Raw genomic sequence first — 22,335 nt, 5'->3', positions numbered from 1 at the left:
AGACATAATAGACAGTAGTATTTCAGAGAGAGAGTTAATGCCGAAGAAATATCTGTTGGTAGAGTAACTGACGATTTTGGCCAAGAAAAAAGGGATTAGCAATTTGTTTTTGATGAATTTTATATTTTTATAACTTTTTAATTTTAATATTTTACACTGTTTTGCTAATAATAAGAATAATGATGTTGTAGGGTTATTTGCGATAGATTTGATTAACGTAGTTGATGATTAAAATATATATTTATAATAGTAAAGATTTCTATCATTATATTATTTATATATATACAAGAACAGAGTATATTACAAAAATTTCAGGGTGCCCCCCCCTGAGAAAGGTTTCTATGGGCGCCCATGTATTTGTTATTTGTTGCTTTTACAAAATCAAAATTCAATTTCTGTATAGTTGTATAGACAACCAACAATACATCAAAGTTGCCGAGCCTAGGATGTAGTAAAATATTTACATTTCTCTCGCATTCTAACTAACTATATTACATATTTTTGCAAGTTATTTAATTTATTTCCGTCGACACAAAATAAGTTCGCCGTTTACATTAAAAAAAAAGGATAATTTTCCATCGTATGGTGGTTTTTCCTCCGTTGGCTATCCTGTCCCAAACAAACTCCCCAGCCGGCCATATTGCTTGCTAATCCGATGCGATGGTGTATTGCGTGCTTTCGGGGGCCGAATTCACACTATAAAAACCGGCCTAAACCAAAATCAAAACATTTTACTTAACCTAAATACAGCAAGTAAGTCGTTTAGGTGCCTTACGCCAGCCCCTTACCCCCCTTTTTCAGGCCCCTAGATGGAAAACAAGGCCCTGCAGATCTCCACTGGTCTAGACACAGAAGCACAAGAGGTCGAAATTATCGGAATTCACACATTGTGTCGGTTGTGTGCGAGTCAGAATGAACGTTTAATCGGGATTTTCAGCGAAGAAGGGATCACTAATGACCTCTCGAATAAAATCAACCTGTATTTGCCCATCAAAGTGGCAGCCACTGATGTGCTGCCGTTGCAGTGTTGCTGGAACTGTGCCTCGACACTACTGGCTTGGCACGAGCTGGTTTTGACGAGCGTGGAGATCGACAGGAAGTTCAGGAGTTCGCAGTTCATCGCGGAGAAGGTGGTGGAGGATGAAGGCGGCTATGACAATTCCACGAATCCATTCAGTGCCAGTGATGATAATGGAGTCTGTGATAACGAGGGGTAAGCAATTTGAGATTCTCCGTAGAGTAGTAGAACACGAGAGGTTTTTAAGTCCAGAAACAGTTTAAAATTACATTTTTATAAAACTTGAAAATGAAAAAATTACTGTTGGTGGTATTACTTGTGACATAATTTGTACCTTTTACATTTTCCTACATAAGGCAGCCCGTATTTTTCCACTAGACACGTTCGCATTACTCTGGAAGTCCAAAAATCTTGTCCAAGTCTCCACCATCGGCCGAAATCATCCAGACTTGTGAGTCGCCCTTAACTAACGCCTTTATTATGTTGGCAGGATGGAGTCCAAGTCCGTCACCACAAGTCTGAATGATTTCGACCCAAAAAGACCGAAATCGCCAAGAAAGAAGAAAAAGCACGAGACGTTTCCGTGCCCGAAAAGCGAACCAATCACGTGTCTTCCCTTGCAAGAAACCACGCCCCTCGACTCGTACATAAGCGACATCGAGCAGCAGCTGATCGACCCGGAGCTAGTCGACAATCCCGAATACAAAATCGACATCGACAACGAGGACGAAGGGGTCTCGGACGACGAACGCGGCGAGCTGAAGGAGTTCGAGGACTCGGTGGGTTTCAAATCCGACGGGGAAGAGGAACGCCCGTACTTCGGCTGTCAGTACTGTCCTGCGATTTTCTTCTCGCGGAGGAGCATCTCCGACCACGTGAAGGACGAGCACGGGAAGGAGTACGAGAAGTACGTGCCCAAGAAGCCCGTGAACCCGGTGGCCATCGAGGAGAACATTAAAAAGGAGAAGCGCAAACACAACAAAATCGACCAGGAGTTAATCAGCGCTGCTAAGGTCGTCGTGGATGGCAGAATCTACTACAATTGTAAAGAATGCGGCAAGAACTTACACTCTCCTTATACTTACACCTGGCACATGCGCATCCACACCGGGGAGCGACCCTACGTGTGCGACCTCTGCGGCAAGCAGTTCCGGGTGTCTCAAGGTCTGGTGCGCCACCTCCGGGAGACCCACGAGGGTATCAAGAAGTTCCCGTGCGATCTCTGCGGGCGGATGTTCGCGACGCGGCGCAACGTGGAGGAGCACAGACGCATCCACACGAACGAGCGGCCCTACGTGTGCGACTTGTGTGGGAAGTCCTTCAAGCAGAAGGCGTCGCTGTTCGTGCACAAGCGCTCCCACAGGAACTACTTCCCGTTCAAGTGCAGCTACTGCAACCAGGGTTTTCGCACGAAGCCGCCGCTCCTGGTGCACATAACGAGGCACACGGGGGAGAAGCCCTACAAGTGTGATATTTGCGGCAGGTGCTTCCGGATCAAGTACGAGCTCAAGAGGCACAGACTGATTCACTCGGACGAGAAACCGTGGGTGTGCAATATATGCGGGTTTAGTTTTCGGCAGAAGCGGTACTTACGGAATCACACGAAGTCGAATCATGCTGTTGTTGCTTAAGTTGTGGATTTGGATGTTCGGTGTTTTTTATTACATTCCGGTAGGAAGAGCGGCTCGGCTTTATTCGTTTTATGTAGTTTAATGCAATAAAGTGTATAGTTATATTATTGACGAGTATGTAGGTTTTTTATGTTTTAAATAAAAGTGTCGGTTTTCGAGACTTGCCATGTTGAAAAGTCGCCATTGTATAGGGTTGGTCACGGGAAGTTTGACGGCTGAAAAATTCAAAATGCAACCGTAGAAGTAGTTTGTTGTTTAGTTTTGATAATAATTTGGAAATTAACGTCAATTATTAGGTTGAAATTAAAAACGAACAACTTTTAGAAGAGAGCTCGTCGGGGAATCCACTGTACGGATGAAGTTGGCTACACAATTGCTTTACTTTTGTTATTTTGACAGAACTTCCCTCGCTTCTGAAGTGCAGTCCAACTGATTCCGCTACTTTGAAAAATTATAAAAATTGTTTGCGATTTTTGTTTTCCGATAACTTCTATAAAGTAAAAACCAGTGCCGTAAATAATACTCCGGCAGCTTTTTTGACTTGCATTTTTTATTCTTTATTTTTTTTTTTGTTTTGTTTCTCCAGTTTTTGAAGGTTTTTATTTTGATTTGCAATGATAACAATTATAATATTTATAAAGTTCTCACGTTTTCAATTTTATGATTTTACAATTTTTCTGTTTTTCAATTACTGTATTTTAAAACTTCTGATTTATTCGATTTTTCAGTGTTACAGGTTTTCGACTTTATAATTTTGACGATTTTATAATTTTTCGACTTTACAATTTTTGGGTTTTCCAGTTTTTCGATTCGATTCGTTTTTTCTTCTTTCCAATTTTTTGATGAATTAATTTTTGCGGCTTTTAGTTTTTCAATGTTTGTTTTTTCAGTTTTTCGAATTTATTTTTAGATTTTTCAATTTTTCGCTTTTTCAACCTTTCGAATCAAAAAACGAAAAAATTGTAAAATTGAAAGAATAAAAATGAAAAAACGAACAAGTATAAAATGAAAACTTTGAAAAATCTAATAATTGGAAATCGAGAATTTTAAAAATTGAAGAACGAAAAATCAAAATATGTATTGTAAAATCGAAATATTGAAAATTAAAGAAATTGGAAAATCGAGTAATTGCAAAATCAAAGGTTTAAAAATTGAATAAATGAAAAATTAAAAAATCGAGAAAATGAAAATGAAAAAGTCGGGGAAAAATAAAAATCAATGGTGATATAAAAAAAAATTCAGATTTCTCGAAAAATTATAAGATTTGATTTTGCGAATTTTATTTTTTATGATAACCCTTATCTTATGTGGGAAATCAAAAAATTGAAAAATTTTATTAAAGTGGGAATCAAAGATTGAAAAATTGAATAAACGAAAAATTATAAAAAAAATTTCTCCATTTTTCGGTTTTTCAGTTTCATAATTTTTCCCTTTTTCAACTCTAATTTTTGCAATTTCCCATTTTTTCATTTTTTCAAGTTTTCGAAATACTGAAGAAACGAAAAATTGAAACATTGAAAAACTAAAAATCGAAAAGAATAAAAGTCAAAAACTGGAAAAAAGAAAAAAAAAACGAAAATTGCAAGATCCAAAAATTGTACAATCAAAAAATATAGAAAAAATTCTGAAATCGTAAAAAAGTGAAAAATTTTAAAAACTATACATAATAAGAATTTATTACATGTGTATTTAAAATGAAAACTAGAAAAATTGCAAATCAAAAATCGAAAAATCCAAAAACTGAAAAATTTCTCATTAAAAGACCGAAACGAAAAATTGCAAATCGAAAAATTAAAGGAATGAAAAATTGAAAGATCGGAAAATCAAAATATGTGTTGTAAAATCGAAATATTGGAAAATCGAGGAGTTGCAAAATCAAAGATTGAAAAATCGATTAAATGAAAAATTATAAAATCGAAAAAATGAAAATTAAAAAAATCAGGAAAATGAAAAATAAAAATCAAGAATTTGAAAAAGTGAGGAACCGAAAAATTAATTCATTGAAAAATTAAAGAAAGTGAAAAAACGAAAAAATGTGGCTTAAAAAAAATTGGTCGAAGGGAAATAAATCCAGATTTTTCGAAAAACTATAAGATTTGATTTTGAGAATTTTATTTTTTGTAATAACCCTTATTTTTTAAATTGGAAATCGAATATTGAAAATTTGAAAAATTGTATAAACGAAAAATTATAATTTTGTGTTTTTTTATTTTTTAGTTTCATAATGTTTCGCTTTTTCAACTCTAATTTTTGCAATTTCCCAATTTTTATTTTTTGGTTGTTCAATTTTTCAGATTTTTGATTTGTATTTTTCATTTTTCCGATTTTTTTATTTTAATTTTTTCAATTTTATATCACAACTTTTCATTTTTTATATTTATATTATTTTATTTTGTTTTTCAGTTGTCGAGTTTCCCATTTTTAATTTTTGGTTTCTCGATTATCCGATTTTTCGACTTCTTTAATTTCCAGTGTTTCACTTTTACAATACATTTTTTTTCAGTTTTGCACTTTTCGATTTTTGACTTCCTCAATTTTTATTGGTTCGATTTTTGAATTTTTCGTTTCTTCAATTTTTCAAGTTCTTGATTTCCAATTTTTAGAGTTTTTAAAGTTTTTTTTTATTTTTGATTTTTCTATTTTATAATTCTGCATTTTTTCCATTGTTTTGATGCGAAAAGTTTAAAAATCGAAAAATTAGAAAATCGGAAAAAATGAAAAACCCAAAACTTGAAAAAATGAGAAACTGAAAAATCAAAAAAGTGGAAAATCGAAAAATTGTAACTCGAAGAATTCAAGAAAAGAAAAATTGAAACATTGGAAAACTAAATATGTAGAAACTTAAAAATCGTAAAAAATAATTAATCCAAAAATGGGAAAAAAAAATCTGAAATCGTAAAAATGTGAAAATTTTAAAAAATTAAATAATAATGTATTACATATTTAAAATGAAAACTAGAAAAATTGCAAATCAAAAATTGAAGAAACAAAAAATTGAAAATTGCACAAACTGAAAAATCTAAAATCGAAACGAAAAAAGTGCAAATCGAAAAATTACAGAAATCAAAAATCCAAAAATCAAAATATGCATTGTAAAATCGAAATATTGAAAAATTGAATAAGTGAAAAATTATAAAGTCGAGAAAATGAAATTCAAAAATTCAGGACAATGAAAAATAAAACTCAAGAATTTGAAAAAATGAGGAAACGAAAAACTGAAAATTAAAAAATTTGAAGTTGAAAAATTGCAGTATCCAAAAATTGGTCAAAAGTAAATAAATCCAGATTTTTCAAAAAATATAAGATTTGATTTTGCGAATTTCATTTTTTATGATAATCCTTGTATTATGTGAGAAATCCAAAAATTGAAAAATTGAATAAACGAAAAATTATAATTTTTTTTAGTTTCAGTTTCATAATTTTTCGCTTTTGCAATTTCCCAGTTTTTATTTTTTGGTTGTTCAATTTTTCAGATTTTTGATTTCTATTTTTCATTTTTCCGATTTTTTAATTTTAATTTTTCAATTTTATATCACAATTTTTCTTTTATTTTTCAATTGTTCGAGTTTCCAATTTTTAATTTTTGGTTTCCCAATTATCCGATTTTCCGACTTCTTTAATTTCCAGTATTTCACTTTTACAATACATTCTTTTTCAAATTTGCACTTTTCGATTTTTGACTTCCTCAATTTTATTCTTTCAATTTTTCGTTTCTTCAATTTTTCAAGTTCTTAATTTCCAATTTTTAGAGTTTTCAAAGTTTTTTTTTTTTTGATTTTCCTATTTTACTATTTTGCATTTTTTCCATTTCCAACTAGAAAAATTGCAAATCAAAAATTGACGAAACAAAAAATTGAAAATTGCAGAAACTGAAAAATCTAGAATCGAAACGAAAAAAGTGCAAATCGAAAAATTACAGAAATCAAAAATCGAAAGATTAAGAATTGAGAAACTTAAAAATCGAAAAATCAAAATATGTATTGTAAAATCGAAATATTGAAAAATTGAATAAGTGAAAAATTATAAAATCGAGAAAATGAAATTTAAAAAATCAGGACGATGAAAAATAAAAATCAGGAATTTGAAAAAATAAGGAAACGAAACACTGAAAATTGAAAAACCAAAAATGAAAAATTGCGAACCGAAAAATGGAAAAATTTGAAGTCGGGAAATTGAAAAATTGAAAAAATTCAAATTGAAAAAACGAAAAATTGCAGTATCCAAAAATTGGTCAAAGGTAAATAAATCCAGATTTGTCGAAAAATATAAGATTTGATTTTGCGAATTTCATTTTTTATAATCCTTATATTATGTGAGAAATGCAAAAATTGAAAAATTGAATAAACGAAAAATTATAATTTTGTGTTTTTTTATTTTTTAGTTTCAGTTTCATAATTTTTCGCTTTTTCAACTCTAATTTTTGCAATTTCCCAATTTTTATTTTTTGGTTGTTCAATTTTTCAGATTTTTGATTTCTATTTTTCATTTTTCCGATTTTTTAATTTTAATTTTTCATTTTTATACCACAATTTTTCCTTTATTTTTCAGTTGTTCGAGTTTCTAATTTTTAATTTTTGGTTTCTCAATTATCCGATTTTCCGACTTCTTTAATTTCCAATATTTCACTTTTACAATACATTTTTTTTCAGATTTGCACTTTTCGATTTTTGACTTCCTCAATTTTATTCTTTCAATTTTTCGTTTGTTCGATTTTTCAAGTTCTTGATTTCCAATTTTTAGAGTTTTCAAAGTTTTTTTTTATTTTTGATTTTCCTATTTTACTATTTTGCATTTTTTCCATTTTTTTGATGCGAAAAGTTTAAAAATCGAAAAATTAGAAAATCGGAAAAAATGGAAAAACCCAAAACTTGAAAAAATGAGAAATTGAAAAATCGAAAAAGTGGAAAATCGAAAAATTATAACTCAAAGAACTGAAGAAACGAAAAATTGAAATATTGGAAAACGAAAAATGGAGAAACTTGAAAATTTAAAAAAGAATCTGAAATCGTAAAAATCTGAAAAATTTTTAAAAATTATATAATAATAATTTATTACATATTTAAAATGAAAACTAGAAAAATTGCAAATCAAAAATTGAAGAAACAAAAAATTGAAAATTGCACAAACTGAAAAATCTAAAATCGAAACGAAAAAAGTGAAAATCGAAAAATTACAGAAATCAAAAATCGTAAGATTAAAAATTGAGAAACTTAAAAATCGAAAAATCAAAATATGTATTGTAAAATTGAATAAGTGAAAAAATATAAAATCGAGAAAATGAAATTTAAAAAATTAGGAAAATGAAAAATAAAAATCAAGGATTTGAAAAAATGAGGGAACGAAAAACTGAAAATTGAAAAACCAAAAATGAAAAATTGCAAACAGAAAAATTGAAAAATTTGAAGTCAAGAAATTGAAAAAATGAAAATTGGAAGAACGAAAAATTATGAAATTAATTAATTGAAAAATGAAAGAAAATGAAAAAGACGAAAAATTGCAGTATCCAAAAATTGGACAATGGTAAATAATTTAATAATAATAAATAAATTTCATTTTTTTATGATATATGATTTATCTTAGTGAGAAATCCAAAAATTGAAAAATTTTAAATCGGAAATTCAAATATTGAAAAATTGAATAAACGAAAAATTATAAAATCTTTGGGTTATTCAATTTTTCGATTTTTCAACTTTTCGAATCAAAAAACGGAAAAATTGTAAAATTGGAAGAATAAAAATGAAAAACGAAGAAGTATAAAATAAAAACTGAAAAATCTAATAACTGGAAATCGAGAATTTGAAAAATTGAAAAATCGAAAGATTAAAAATCGAAAAATTGAAAAATTTGGAAATCGAGAAATTGAAACAATGAACAATTTTAAAATTCAATAATTGAAAAATGAAGAAAACGAAAAAATTGTGATATCAAAAAATTGATCAAATAAATCCAGATTTTTCGAAAAATTTAAAATTTGATTTCGGAAATTTTATTTTTTATGATAACCCTTATAAGTTAAAATAAAGATATGTTCGTGAAAAGTAAAGCTAAAGGAGCGTGCTACGCGTTATTTCAAGTGAGTAAAGGAGTATCTTATTTTATAAAATTGAAAAAATTTCTAATTTCAAATGATGGTCGTGAAATTGTATTTCTGGTTGCGTCTTGAATTTTTTAGGCGTGGATTTTTTCATGAATAGCCCTATATGTTTCATTACAGTAAACGCCTTCTTGACTGTGTCCCTTAAGTTGCAGCAGGCGGAAGTAAACAAAGTAGAGTCGCTCGAAATAAACCAGACACGGTCTTGCGGCCCAGTTGTAGTTTTAATTTTTTATCCCGTGACCTATTTTTTATGAACATTGTGCCAATAAAAGTCCATAACAAATAAACACTGTGTGTAGTTGAAAATTTTTTATTTAGTTTATAAGTGTACTCGACATTAAGGACAGTTTCGAAAATACCGTCTAAAGTAATAAAAAAATGTTACCTTCTTCATAACCCCTGTTATTTGAAACAAAAAGTCAGTCACCACCCCAACACCGTTTTCCATTTTCCAGATTAAACTCGGCCGAAGGAAATATAGTGGCCTTATTTCACCAAATCCAGCGGGAGCGCCTGCAGCTCCAGCTCCAACTCCAGAGCGAAAAAGCCGCCGCCCCCCAGTGCGAGCCGCTCACGGCGCCCCCCTTCGACGCCGTCCACCCGTCGAACGAGAACCAAGAGAACAGCAGCAACTCCATCACTTGCGACGTGTGCGAGAAGATCCTCAGCTCCCGCTCCAACTACATCAGCCACCTCAAGACCCACATCTTCGACAACTTCTGCCGCGTCTGCTGCAACAGCTACAACACGAAGTTCAAGCTCAACAGCCACTTCACGTGCCACAAGGCCGGCGAGGACTCCCCCCAGCAGTACGTCCAGTGCGACTTCGACAACTGCCAACAGAGGTTCCCCTCCAAGCTCCAGCTCCACAACCACAAGTACGCCCACTCCAACGTGGTCAAGTTCAAGTGCGAGACCTGCGGCGTGGAGTTCGTCAAGGAGGCCGCCTTCGAGATCCACAAGCAGAAGCACCGAAAGCGGATAGTGTGCAAGATCTGCAAGAAGGAGTTCTCGAGCAAGAAGACGCTGAGGGACCACAAGAGGATCCACACCGGGGAGAAGCCGTTCAAGTGCCAGGTGTGCAACCAGCGGTTCCGGTGCCAGAGCGGACTCAAGTACCACGAGGTGACGCACACGAACGAGAAGAAGTACAGGTGCGAGCTGTGCGGGGTGAGCTTCCTGAGGTCGAACTACCTGAAGGAGCACCTGAGGATACACTCCAAGGAGAAGCCGTTCGAGTGTCCGCACTGCAACGAGAAGTTCATACAGATGGGGGTGCTGAAGCGGCACGAGCAGAGGATGCACGTGACGTGCGACGAGTGCGGGGTGATGGTGGGGAAGAGGGTGGACCTGAAGGAGCACAAGTGGACGTGTCATACTCTGGTGCTGAAAAAGTGACTCGATGTTGCGGAGTTTTGCGTTTTCGTTTTGGAAAACAGTGATATATGTATTTAGTTACACGTTTCAGGGATTTTTCGTTTTTGTACAAAGCTGGATGTCTCGCTGTGTGCTGAAATATATGATGCGGCTGTAACGAACGACTGTTTTATGCACACCCTCACACATTTTATCTACCAGCATCTGGGGTGAACACTATCGCTCTAAATTCCGCTAATTCTTAGTTATCTAGTTTACGAGTTGTTAGTACACGATTTGGAAGTTTGTTTACCTCTCGGAGCACACCTATAAAACCCTTAATAGAATAGAGTGCGAAAAAAGCGGTCTGCGGTTTCCGTCCGTCTGTCTGTCTGATTGTTGCGATCTCCAAAATTTACAACACTGTTATAAAAATAAAAATTGTGTAACAATTTTCCGAATGATTTGGAATCTTACAAACGTTTTAAGGTTATTGTAATCGTGGTAAATCGTTAATCAAAATTTATTCGTTTATCCCTCTCAAAAAATTGATCTCAAAATTTTGCCGAATAAATCATCTCAGATCTTATAATTGTTTGAAAAATCTGGATTTATTTACCTTCGACCAACTTTTTCATATCGCAATGTTCATTTTCTTTCATTTTTCAATTTTTTCCACTTTTCAGTACGTATCGTAAAAGTGAAATAGTGCAGGAAATTAAAGAAATCGAAAAATCGGGTAATTGGGAAAACAAAAATAAAAAATTAAAATCACGAACATGAAACATTGAAAAACCGAAAAATTTAAAACTCTAATGTCCAAAATTGGGAAACTGCTAAAATTAAAGTTGAAAAAGCGAAAAATTATGAAACTGAAACAACAATGGATTTTTTTTTATAATTTTTCGTTTATTCAATTTTTCAGTCTTTGATTTCCAATTTAAAATTTTTCAACTTCTGGATTTGTTTACCTTCGAAAAACTTTTTGATACCATGATTTTTCGTTCTTTCAAGATTACAATTTTTCAATTTTCACGTTCTTGATTTTTATTTTTCATCTTTCTCAATTTTTAATTTTTCGTTTATTCAATTTTTGGATTTCGCATAATACAAGATAAGGGTTATCATAAAAAAATTAAATTCACAAAATCAAATGTTATAATTTTTCGAAAAATCTGGATTTATTTACCTTAGACCAATTTTTTGATACTGCAATTTTGTTTTTCATTTTTCAGTGAATTAATTTCATAATTTTTTGTTCATTAACTTTATTTTTTTCAATTTCTCGACTCCCAATTCTTTTTATTTTTCATGTTCCTGATTTTTTAAATTTCATTTTTTCGATGTAATAATTTTTCATTTCTTTAATTTTTCGATTTTCAATTTTTCGTTTCTTATAATATGTAATAACTTATTATTATATAATTTTTTATATTTTTCGATTTTACAATTTTTGGGTTTTCCAATTTTCGTTTCTTCTTTTTTCAGTTTTTGGATCCATTATTTTTTTAGATTTTTAAGTTTCTCGATCTTTAGTTTTTCAATGTTTCAGTTTTTTGCTTCTTCAGTTCTTCGAATTACAATTTTTCGATTTTGCAATTTCTCGTTTTTTCAGATTTTTGATTTTTTCATTTTTTTCCGATTTCTCAGTTTTTCGATTTTTCAACTTTTCGCATAAAAAGTATGGAAACAGTGCAAAATTGTAAAATAGAAAAATCAAAAATGAAAAAAAAAACTTTAAAAACTAAAAATTGGAAACCAAGAACTCGAAAAATTGAAGAAACGAAAAATTCGAAAATCGAAAAGTGCAAAACCGAAAAAATAAAATATGCATTGTAAAGTGATATATATAGGAAATTAAAGAAATCGGAAAATTGAGAAACCAAAAATTGAAAATTTTAAAAATTGGAAAATTGAACAATTGAAAACTAAAGGAAATAAAAAAATGAAAATTCAAAAATCGGAAACGTGAAAAATGAAAATCAAGAACCTGAAAATTGAAAAACCGAAAAATAAAAAACTTTTAATATCCAAAATTGGCAAAATTAGAGTTGAAAAAGCTAAAAATTATGAAACTGAAACACTAAAAAAAATGGGAAATTTTTTTTATAATTTTTCATTTATTAAACTTATCAAATTTTCAATCTCTGGTTTCCAATTTAAATTTTTTTCCGATTTTTTAGTTTTCCGATTTTTCAACTTTTCACATCAAAAATACAAAAAAAAAATCAATTTTTGCTTTCGGTTTTTCGATTTTCCGAATTTACAATTTTTTAGTTTCTTGATTTTCATATTTCATTTTTTCAGTTTTTCAATTTTTCGTTTTTTGGAAAATCGAAGAATTGAAAAAAAAAATAAAAATTTCAATTTAGCAATTTTTAGAGTTCCATTTCTCCGATTTCTTTAATTTTCAATATTTCAGTTTTACAATACATATTTTGGTTTTTAAGTTTCGTAATTTTTTGTTTTTCGGTTTTTGAATTTTTTTTTTGATATGCAATTTTTAGGTTTTTCAAAGTTTTTTTTTTCATTTTTGATTTTTCTATTTTACAGTTTTGCGCTTTTTCCAAGGATTTAAAATTCCAAGTTTTCGATTATACAATTTCCATATTTTTCAAGAAATAAATGCGTATGTATTTAGATTTTTCATTTAATTTTTTTAGATTATTCGATTTCCCAATTTTTCAATTTTTTGTTCTCCATTTCTGATTTTTCAGTTCTACAATTTTGCAATTTTTCTATTTTTGCTTTTGATTTTTCGATTATTCGATTTTTCAGTTCTACAATTATACAATGTTACGATTTTTCATCGTTAGATATTCTAATTTTTCTAGTTTTCAAGAAAAAATTTTTAAATTTTTGCTATTAATTTTTCGAATTTTCATTTCTAAAATTACCATTTTTCAGTTGTTACATATTTTAATCTCTCGATTTTTCAATGTTTCGTTTCTTTAATTTTTCGAGTTTTCAAGTAAAATGTTTACAATGTTTCGATTTTTCCATATTTAGATTTTCAATTTTTTAATTTTAATTTTTTTGAAAATTTCAGTTTTGCGGTTTTCAATTTTTGCAATTTTACAATAAATATTTCGTTTTTTAATTTTTATTAGATATTCTAATTTTTCAAGTTATCAAATTTTTTCCAATATTTCGATTTTATCAATGTTAAGATTTTCAGTTTTTGGTTTTATTATTACATATTTTGGTTTTTAGATTTTAATTTTTTTCAATTTTAGCTTTGGTTTTTGGATTTCCGTATTTAACAATTTTACGGTTACTCGATTTTTCAATTTTAAAATGCCGATTTTTAATTTGTCAGTTTTGACTTGATTTTTCGAATTTTTAATTTTATGATTTTTCAATGCGTACATATTCAGATTGTTAATTTTAAAATTTTTCGATTTTTCGTTTTTGCTATTTTTCAATTTTTTGTTTGTCAATTTCTCATTTCCACAATTTTAGAATTTTTCGATTTTTCAAAATTCTACAATATTTCGGTGTTTAATTTTTTGATTTTGCAGTTTTTAGTTCTCAGTTCTACAATTTTACGATTTTTCCATTATGTAATGATATTTTAATGTACCGTGTTTTCAAATTTTTGTTGCCTCAATTTTCGAGTTTTCGGGTAAAAATTTTTCAATTTTTGTTGCCGATTTTTCGAATTTTCAGTTTTAAATTTACCATTCTTCAATTATTTATTGCATACAAATTTTAATCGCCCGATTTTTCAATATTTCGTTTCTTTAATTCTTCCAGTTTTCAACTAAAAATTTTTCAATATTTCAATTAGATATTCTAATTTTTCGAGTTTTCAAAATTTTTTTTTCAATGTTTAGTTTTAATTTTTCAATTTTTGCTTTTGGTTTTTCGATTTTCCGAATTTACAATTGTACGATTACTCGGTTTTTCAATTTTTCGTTTTCTCAATTATTCACTTTCTTGAATTTTATTTTTCATTTTTCCGATTTTTTAATTTTCATTTTTTCAAATTTTCGTTTCCTTTATTTTTGCAATCTTTGGTTTTTCGATTTTTCGATTTTGGAAAATTTGAAATTTTCAGTTCAGCAATTTTTAGAACTCTAGTTACCCGCCCCCCTTCGACGCCGTCCACCCGTCGAACGAGAACCAAGAGAACAGCAGCAACTCCATCACTTGCGACGTGTGCGAGAAGATCCTCAGCTCCCGCTCCAACTACATCAGCCACCTCAAGACCCACATCTTCGACAACTTCTGCCGCGTCTGCTGCAACAGCTACAACACGAAGTTCAAGCTCAACAGCCACTTCACGTGCCACAAGGCCGGCGAGGACTCCCCCCAGCAGTACGTCCAGTGCGACTTCGACAACTGCCAACAGAGGTTCCCCTCCAAGCTCCAGCTCCACAACCACAAGTACGCCCACTCCAACGTGGTCAAGTTCAAGTGCGAGACCTGCGGCGTGGAGTTCGTCAAGGAGGCCGCCTTCGAGATCCACAAGCAGAAGCACCGAAAGCGGATAGTGTGCAAGATCTGCAAGAAGGAGTTCTCGAGCAAGAAGACGCTGAGGGACCACAAGAGGATCCACACCGGGGAGAAGCCGTTCAAGTGCCAGGTGTGCAACCAGCGGTTCCGGTGCCAGAGCGGACTCAAGTACCACGAGGTGACGCACACGAACGAGAAGAAGTACAGGTGCGAGCTGTGCGGGGTGAGCTTCCTGAGGTCGAACTACCTGAAGGAGCACCTGAGGATACACTCCAAGGAGAAGCCGTTCGAGTGTCCGCACTGCAACGAGAAGTTCATACAGATGGGGGTGCTGAAGCGGCACGAGCAGAGGATGCACGTGACGTGCGACGAGTGCGGGGTGATGGTGGGGAAGAGGGTGGACCTGAAGGAGCACAAGTGGACGTGTCATACTCTGGTGCTGAAAAAGTGACTCGATGTTGCGGAGTTTTGCGTTTTCGTTTTGGAAAACAGTGATATATGTATTTAGTTACACGTTTCAGGGATTTTTCGTTTTTGTACAAAGCTGGATGTCTCGCTGTGTGCTGAAATATATGATGCGGCTGTAACGAACGACTGTTTTATGGACACCCTCACACATTTTATCTACCAGCATCTGGGGTGAACACTCTATCGCTCTAAATTCCGCCAATTCTTAGTTATCTAGTTTACGAGTTGTTAGTACACGATTTGGAAGTGTTGTTTACCTCTCGGAGCACACCTATAAAACCCTTAATAGAATAGAGTACGAAACAAGCGGTCTGCGGTTTCCGTCCGTCTGTCTGTCTGATTGTTGCGATCTCCAAAATTTACAACACTTTTATAAAAATAAAAATTGTGTAACAATTTTCCGAATGATTTGGAATCTTGCAAACGTTTTAAGGTTATTGTAATCGTGGTAAATCGTTAATCAAAATGTATTCGTTTATCCCTTTCAAAAAATTGATCTCAAAATTTTGCCGAATAAATCATCTCAGATCTTATAATTGTTTGAAAAATCTGGATTTATTTACTTTCGACCAACTTTTTCAGATCACAATGTTCATTTTCTTTCATTTTTCATTTTTTTCCATTTTTCAGTACGTATCGTAAAAGTGAAATCGAAAAATCGGGTAATTGGGAAAACAAAAATAAAAAATTAAAATCACGAACATGAAACATTGAAAAACCGAAAAATTTAAAACTCCAATGTCCAAAATTGGGAAACTGCTAAAATTAAAGTTGAAAAAGCGAAAAATTATGAAACTGAAACAACAATGGATTTTTTTTTATAATTTTTCGTTTATTCAATTTTTCAGTCTTTGATTTCCAATATAAAATTTTTCAACTTCTGGATTTGTTTACCTTCGAAAAACTTTTTGATACCACGATTTTTCGTTCTTTCTATTTTTTAAGTTTCTCGAGTTCCAAATTTTTCAATTTTTCGACATTACAATTTTTCAATTTTCACGTTCTTGATTTCTATTTTTCATCTTTCTCAATTTTTAATTTTTCGTTTATTCAATTTTTTGATTTCGCATAATACAAGATAAGGGTTATCATAAAAAAATTAAATTCACAAAACCAAATTTTATTATTTTTCCAAAAATCTGGATTTATTTACCTGTGTGAATTAATTTCATAATTTTTTGTTCTTTAACTTTATTTTTTTCAATTTCTCGGCTCCCAATTTGTTTTATTTTTCATTTTCCTGATTTTTTAAATTTCATTTTTTCGATGTAATAATTTTTCATTTCTTTAATTTTTCGATTTTCAATTTTTCGTTTCTTATAATATGTAATAATTTATTATTATATAATTTTTTATATTTTTCGATTTTACAATTTTTGGGTTTTCCAATTTTCGTTTCTTCTTTTTTCAGTTTTTGGATCCATTATTTTTTTAGATTTTTAAGTTTCTCGATCTTTAGTTTTTCAATGTTTCAGTTTTTTGCTTCTTCAGTTCTTCGAATAACAATTTTTCGATTTTGCAATTTCTCGTTTTTTCAGATTTTCGGTTTTTTCATTTTTTTCCGATTTCTTAGTTTTTCGATTTTTCAACTTTTCGCATAAAAAGTATGGAAACAGTGCAAAATTGTAAAATAGAAAAATCAAAAATGAAAAAAAACTGAAAACTCTAAACATTATAAACCACGAACTTGAAAAATTGAAGAAACGAAAAATTCAAAAATCGGAATGTGGAAAACCGAAAAATAAAATATGCATTGTAAAAGTGAAATACTGGAAATTAAAGAGATCGGAAAATTGAGAAACCAAAAATTGAAAATTTTAAAAATTGGAAATTCGTGCAATTGAAAAATAAAGAAAATGAAAAAATGAAAATTCAAAAATCGGAAACGTGAAGAATAAAAATCAAGAACCTGAAAATTGAAAAACCGAAAAAGAAAAAACTTTAATATCTAAAATTGGGAAATTGGAAAAATTAGAGTTGAAAAAGCGAAAAATTATGAAACTGAAACATTAAAAAATGGAAAAAAATACAATTTTTCATTTATTCAACTTTTCAAATTTTCAATCTCTGGTTTCCAATTTAAATTTTTTTCCGATTTTTTAGTTTTCCGATTTTTCAACTTTTCACATCAAAAATACAAAAAACAAAGTCCAAAATTATAAAATAGAAAAATCAAAAAATGAAAAAAATCAATTTTTGCTTTCGGTTTTTCGATTTTCCAAATTTACAGTTTTACGATTACGCGGTTTTTTCTATTTTATAATTTTTCGATTATTCAATTTTTCAATGTTCAATCTTTGATTTTTCGATTCTTCGGTTTTGAAAAAAAAAAAAATCAATTTAGCAATTTTTAGAGTTCCAGTTATCCGATTTTCCGATTTCTTTAATTTTCAATATTTCAATTTTACAATACATATTTTGTTTTTTAAGTTTCTTAATTTTTCGATTTTTGATTTTTTTTCTTGATTTGCAATTTTTAGGGTTTTCAAAGTTTTTTTTTCATTTTTGGTTTTTCCACTGTTTCCAAGTATTTAAAATTCCAAGTTTTCGATTAAAAAATTTCCCTATTTTTCAAGAAATAAATACACGATTATTTAGATTTTTCATTTAATTTTTTCGATTATTCGATTTTGTAATTTTTCAATTTTTTGTTTTCCATTTCTGATTTTTCAATTCTACAATTCTGCAATTTTTCGATTTTTAATTTTTCAATTTTTGCTTTTGATTTTTCGATTATTCGATTTTTCAATTCTGCAATTTTATAATGTTACGATTTTTCAAGCATTAGATATTCTAATTTTTCGAGTTTTCAAGAAACATTTTTTCAATTTTTGCTATTGATTTTTCGAATTTTCGTTTTTAAAATTACCATTTTTCAATTGTTACATATTTTAATCTCTCGATTTTTCAATGTTTCGTTTAATTAATTTTTCGAATTTTCAAGTAAAATGTTTACAATATTTCGATTTTTCAATGTTTAGATTCTCAATTTTTTAATTTTTGTTTTTTTTTTTAAATTTCAGTTTTGCGGTTTTCAATTTTTGCAATTCCGCAGTAGATATTTCGATTTTTCAATTATTAGATTTTCTAATTTTTCAAGTTTTCAAGTAAAATTTTTCCAATGTTTAGATTTTCAATTTTTGGTTTTATTATGACATATTTTGATTTTTAGATTTTTTTTTCAATTTTAACTTTTTTAAAATTTTTCGATTACTCGATTTTTCAATTTTAAAATGACGATTTTTAATTTGTCAGTTTTTGCTTTTGATTTTTCGAATTTTCAGTTTTATAATTTTTCAATACATATTCAGATTTTTAATTTTAAAATTTTTCGATTTTTCGTTTTTGCAATTTGTCAATTTTTAGTTCTCAGTTTGTCAATTCTACAATAATTTTAGAATTTCTCGATTTTTCAAAATTCTACAATATTTCGATTATCCGATGTTTCATTTTTTGATTTTGTAATTTTTAGTTCTCACCTCTACGATTTTACGATTTTTCCATTATGTAATAATATATATTTTCAAATTTTTGTTGCCTCAATTTTCGACTTTTCGGGTAAAAATTTTTCAATTTTTGGCTGCCGATTTTTCGAATTTTCAATTTTAAAATTACCATTCTTCAGTTCTTCCAGTTTTCACTAAAAATTTTTCAATATTTCAATTTTTCAAAGTTTTGATTTTAAGTTTTTGTTTTTTTTTTTGAAATTTTCAGTTTTGCGATTTTCAATTTTTACAATTCGACAATAGATATGTCGATTTTTCAATTTTACCATTTAACAATGTTACGATTTTTCAATGATTAGATATTCTAATTTTTCGAGTTTTCAACAAATTTTTTTTTTCAATATATACAGTTGTAATTTTTCAATTTTTGCTTTTGGTTTTTCTATTTTCCGAATTTACAGTTTTACGATTACTAGGTTTTTCAATTTTTCGTTTTCTCAATTATTCAGCTTCTTGATTTTTATTATTCATTTTTCCGATTTTTAATTTTCATTTTTTCAATTTTTCCTGTCCTTTATTTTTTCAATTAATAATTTTTGATTTTGGAAAATCGAAGAATGGAAAAATTCGAAATTTTCAATTTAGCAATTTTTAGAGTTCCAATTTTCCGATTTTTTTAATTTTCAATATTTCGATTTTACAATACATATTTTGTTTTTTCGGTTTTACACTTTTTTTTTAAGTTTCTTAATTTTTCGATTTTTGAATTTTTTTCTTGATTTGCCATTTTAATTTTTTTTTCATTTGTTATTTTTGGATTTTTCGGTTTTGCACATTTTCCATTTTTTTTGTTTCGAAAAGTTGAGAAACGTAAAAATCGAAAAACAAAAGAAAAAGTGGAAAATCGAAAAATTGTTATATTGAAAAACTAAAAATCGAAAAATTTAATTATTCCAAAAATTGGAAAAAAGAAAAAACGAAAATTGGAAAACCCAAAAATTGTAAAATCGAAAAATTATTATAGACTCGCTAGAATTGTAAAATCGAAAAACTGTACATTGGAATACTAAAAAATGTAAAAATTAAATATCGCCAAATTGGAAAATCAAGAAACTGAAAATTCTACAATTGAAAAATTCAAAAATTGAAAAACTGAAAAAATTAAAAGTGAAATAACAAAAAATTATAGAATCGGAACAATGAAAACTCGAAAAATTGTAAAAATAAAGAAAATACGAGTAAAAAACTGAGCTGAAAAATTGCAAGTCGAAAAATTCGAAGAAAAGGAAAATTAAAGAATAAAAAAACTGAAAAATTAAAAATTGAAGAAACAAAAAATGAACATTTAGGATGGGAATCGAAGTCTGGTTCCAGGTTACTTAAAATTCAGTTTTATTATTTAATAAAGGAGGGACATGTTTCGAGGACTTCAGTCCTCATCTTCAGCCATGTCACATGTACCGTAGCAACAGATAACATTTTTGTAATAGCTGAAGATGAGAACTAAAGTCCTCGAAACAGCCCCTCCTTCATTAAATAATAAAATTGAATTTTAAGTAACGTGGAGACAGACTTCGATTCCTAAATTTCTACAACCTCCAAAAAATAAGTTTTAATAATTTTTCAAAGAAGCGGTTGGACTTACTTCACGCCTATGGGAAGTTCTTCGACTAGTAATAGTGTAACCAATATGTGTTTGTGTACGTACCATTCTGGACCATACTATAAACCATACCATTAAGTATTATTACACCTCCCCTTTAACCACCTTGGACAAATACACCCCCTGCCCTCTTTTCCAGATCAAAACCCGAAATCAAAATCGAACCCGCCGACGCCGACGACCCACCCCACCCCAAGCCACCCGCAGGCCACTGCCACATCTGTGATAAAACCATCAGCAGAGCCCGCGACTTGAAGCGCCACATCTCCAGCTGCCACCCGGACACCCTCACCCAAAAACACTTCGACGAAGTGGCCGACCTGGCGGCGAAAACCTGCGTCGAGTGCGACCTGAAGTTCGACAACCGCACCAAACTCAAGAAACACGTCGAAGAGGTGCACCAGCTCAAGCAGAAGCGCCACCGCCGCAAAAAGGACGAGATTTCGCCGCGATTCTACTGCGACGCCTGCGACAAAGGGTTCACCAGGAAGTACGACATGGAGAAGCACCGAACCCAAGCGCATGCGCTCAGTCCGCAACGACAAGACAAAAAGAGGAAGTTGGATGTGTTAATTAAATGCAAGAATAGAGACTCGGACGGGAAAGTGTTCTATAAGTGTGACTTCTGTGAGAGGAATTTCGCACAGAGTTATAGTTTGATGAGGCATAGGACTATACATACGGGGGTTAGGGAGTATTGTTGTCATATTTGTGGTACGGGGTTTAGGATTTCGAATGCGTTAACGAGACACATAGAGTCGTATCACTACCAAGTTAAGAATTACAGCTGCGATGTGTGTGGGAAGAGCTTTACGGCGAGGGCCACGAGAGACGAACATATGAACATTCACACGAATACGAGACCGTTTGTGTGTGATGCTTGTGGTAAGAGTTTCAAGCAGAGGGCGAGTTTACATGTTCATAAGATGTTTCACTCGAATATGTACAGATTTGAGTGTAAAAGTTGTGGGAAGAAGTTTCGCAGAAACCAGGATTTGAAAGTGCATGGTTGGTTGCATACAGGACAACGACCGTATGCTTGTCCTGAGTGTAAAGCGGCCTTTAGATTGAGGCACGACCTCACCAGGCACTTGAAAGTTCACGAGAAATTAAAAGAGTGCGCTTGTAACGTGTGTGGGTCGGTTTTCAGTCAAGAAAGGTACTTGAAAGTGCATAAAAAAATTCATGGGAAAGGACAAACAGTGGGGAAGACTGAAGAGACGGCACAACAAGGGTAGTCAGTCTTTAAAACATATTGTGTTCATTTATAGCTATTTAACCAACAAGTTTATTAATGAAGGCGATTAATAATCGAGATATTTTAACGCGCGAGATTATTAATCGCGTTTTAACAAATGTGTTGGTTACAATGCTTTTTCGGTGATCGTAAATAAATTTTTTATAGTTATTTAAAAATTTAAATTTACTGAAATTATGCAACCAAATATACGCTTGTTTTTCCCCGCACCACGCTATAAATTCGCGGTATGTTTTTTCGTACAATATTCTACTCTTTTCCGGTAATAAACCTAACGACACCACATTTGCGGTCTCCACAACTTCTGGGGGAGTTAAACCTTGGTACTCATCCATTTTTGATGAAGCACTATTTTAAATTTATGACATTTAAAATAAATCTAGAGTCATCAAAATTGATTGAGAGAGTTGGTACCCCCGGTTTTTGCCGTGAGGTTTGTCAACCTTGTGACAGATTCGTTTAAGGTTATATGGCAATGAATTCAGGGGCGTGACAAAGAACTGGGGGTTGATTGTCGAACCTGTGGACTGGTTTTGCCAATGATTTACCCTCTACCCTTGATGTTCTTAGAGGTTATGCCATTTGGCAAAATCAGTCATATCTTAATAAATTCCAGCCCCATCCACTCGCCCTTTAGTTTCTTTGAGAATAGGCCATTTGGCAATATCAGACTTTCCTAGCAGGTACTAGCCCCGCCCACCCACCCTCTTTTTTTTAGAGGGTATCTTATTTGCCAAAATCAGTCTTATGCCGTCTAGTAGCTGTTAAGATAAAACTGATTTCGGCAAATGACACACCCTCTAAGAAAAGAAAGGGTGGGTAAGTGGGGCTAGTAGCTGCCAAGATAAGACTGATTTTGCCAAATAATGTCCCCTCTACTCTTCATTTTCTTAGAGGGTATGTCATTTGGCAAAATCAGCCATATCTTAGTAAGTACCAG

The 22,335-nt window shown here is 31.2% G+C and overlaps 2 protein-coding genes across 4 annotated transcripts; both read left to right on the top strand.

Annotated features, from left to right (window-relative positions):
* The first annotated feature begins 624 nt into the window (after positions 1-624).
* LOC135126298 (zinc finger protein OZF-like) lies at positions 625-22,091 on the top strand. 3 transcript variants are annotated; one of them, XM_064052240.1, is made up of 3 exons: positions 625-753; positions 802-1,213; positions 20,277-22,091. In XM_064052240.1, the coding sequence occupies exons 2-3, from the start codon at positions 810-812 to the stop codon at positions 21,373-21,375; spliced, it is 1,503 nt and encodes a 500-aa protein (XP_063908310.1). In that variant the 5' UTR covers positions 625-753; positions 802-809; the 3' UTR covers positions 21,376-22,091. The 3 variants fall into 3 exon arrangements, with proteins under 3 accessions (XP_063908310.1, XP_063908309.1, XP_063908308.1); XM_064052239.1 differs by lacking the exon at positions 20,277-22,091 and adding an exon at positions 1,509-2,809 and having other exon boundaries at positions 625-749; XM_064052238.1 differs by lacking the exon at positions 20,277-22,091 and adding an exon at positions 1,509-2,809.
* Positions 8,675-15,418, top strand: LOC135126419 (zinc finger protein 431-like). The gene is made up of 5 exons (XM_064052467.1): positions 8,675-8,726; positions 8,822-8,945; positions 9,202-10,140; positions 10,369-10,405; positions 14,178-15,418. The coding sequence occupies exons 1-5, from the start codon at positions 8,675-8,677 to the stop codon at positions 15,009-15,011; spliced, it is 1,986 nt and encodes a 661-aa protein (XP_063908537.1). The 3' UTR covers positions 15,012-15,418.
* Positions 22,092-22,335: the final 244 nt, after the last annotated feature.

Source organism: Zophobas morio, unplaced genomic scaffold, assembly GCF_036711695.1.
Source record: "Zophobas morio isolate AGI-343-1 ecotype UQ-CSIRO unplaced genomic scaffold, CSIRO_AGI_Zmor_V1 ptg000010l, whole genome shotgun sequence".
NCBI classification, from domain to species: domain Eukaryota; kingdom Metazoa; phylum Arthropoda; class Insecta; order Coleoptera; family Tenebrionidae; genus Zophobas; species Zophobas morio.
The sequence above is the reverse complement of the archived record's forward strand: the minus strand, read 5'-3'. Positions and strand labels throughout refer to the sequence as shown.

Excerpts from the sequence above, each read along its gene's own strand:
- LOC135126419 (XM_064052467.1), top strand. The coding sequence starts at position 8,675 with ATGTTCGTGAAAAGTAAAGCTAAAGGAGCGTGCTACGCGTTATTTCAA. Across the intron at positions 10,141-10,368 it reads CATACTCTGGTGCTGAAAAA|TTATCTAGTTTACGAGTTGT; the intron begins GTGACTCGATGT and ends GCTAATTCTTAG. Across the intron at positions 10,406-14,177 it reads TGTTAGTACACGATTTGGAA|AACTCTAGTTACCCGCCCCC; the intron begins GTTTGTTTACCT and ends AGCAATTTTTAG.
- LOC135126298 (XM_064052239.1), top strand. The coding sequence starts at position 810 with ATGGAAAACAAGGCCCTGCAGATCTCCACTGGTCTAGACACAGAAGCA. Across the intron at positions 1,214-1,508 it reads GGAGTCTGTGATAACGAGGG|GATGGAGTCCAAGTCCGTCA; the intron begins GTAAGCAATTTG and ends TTATGTTGGCAG.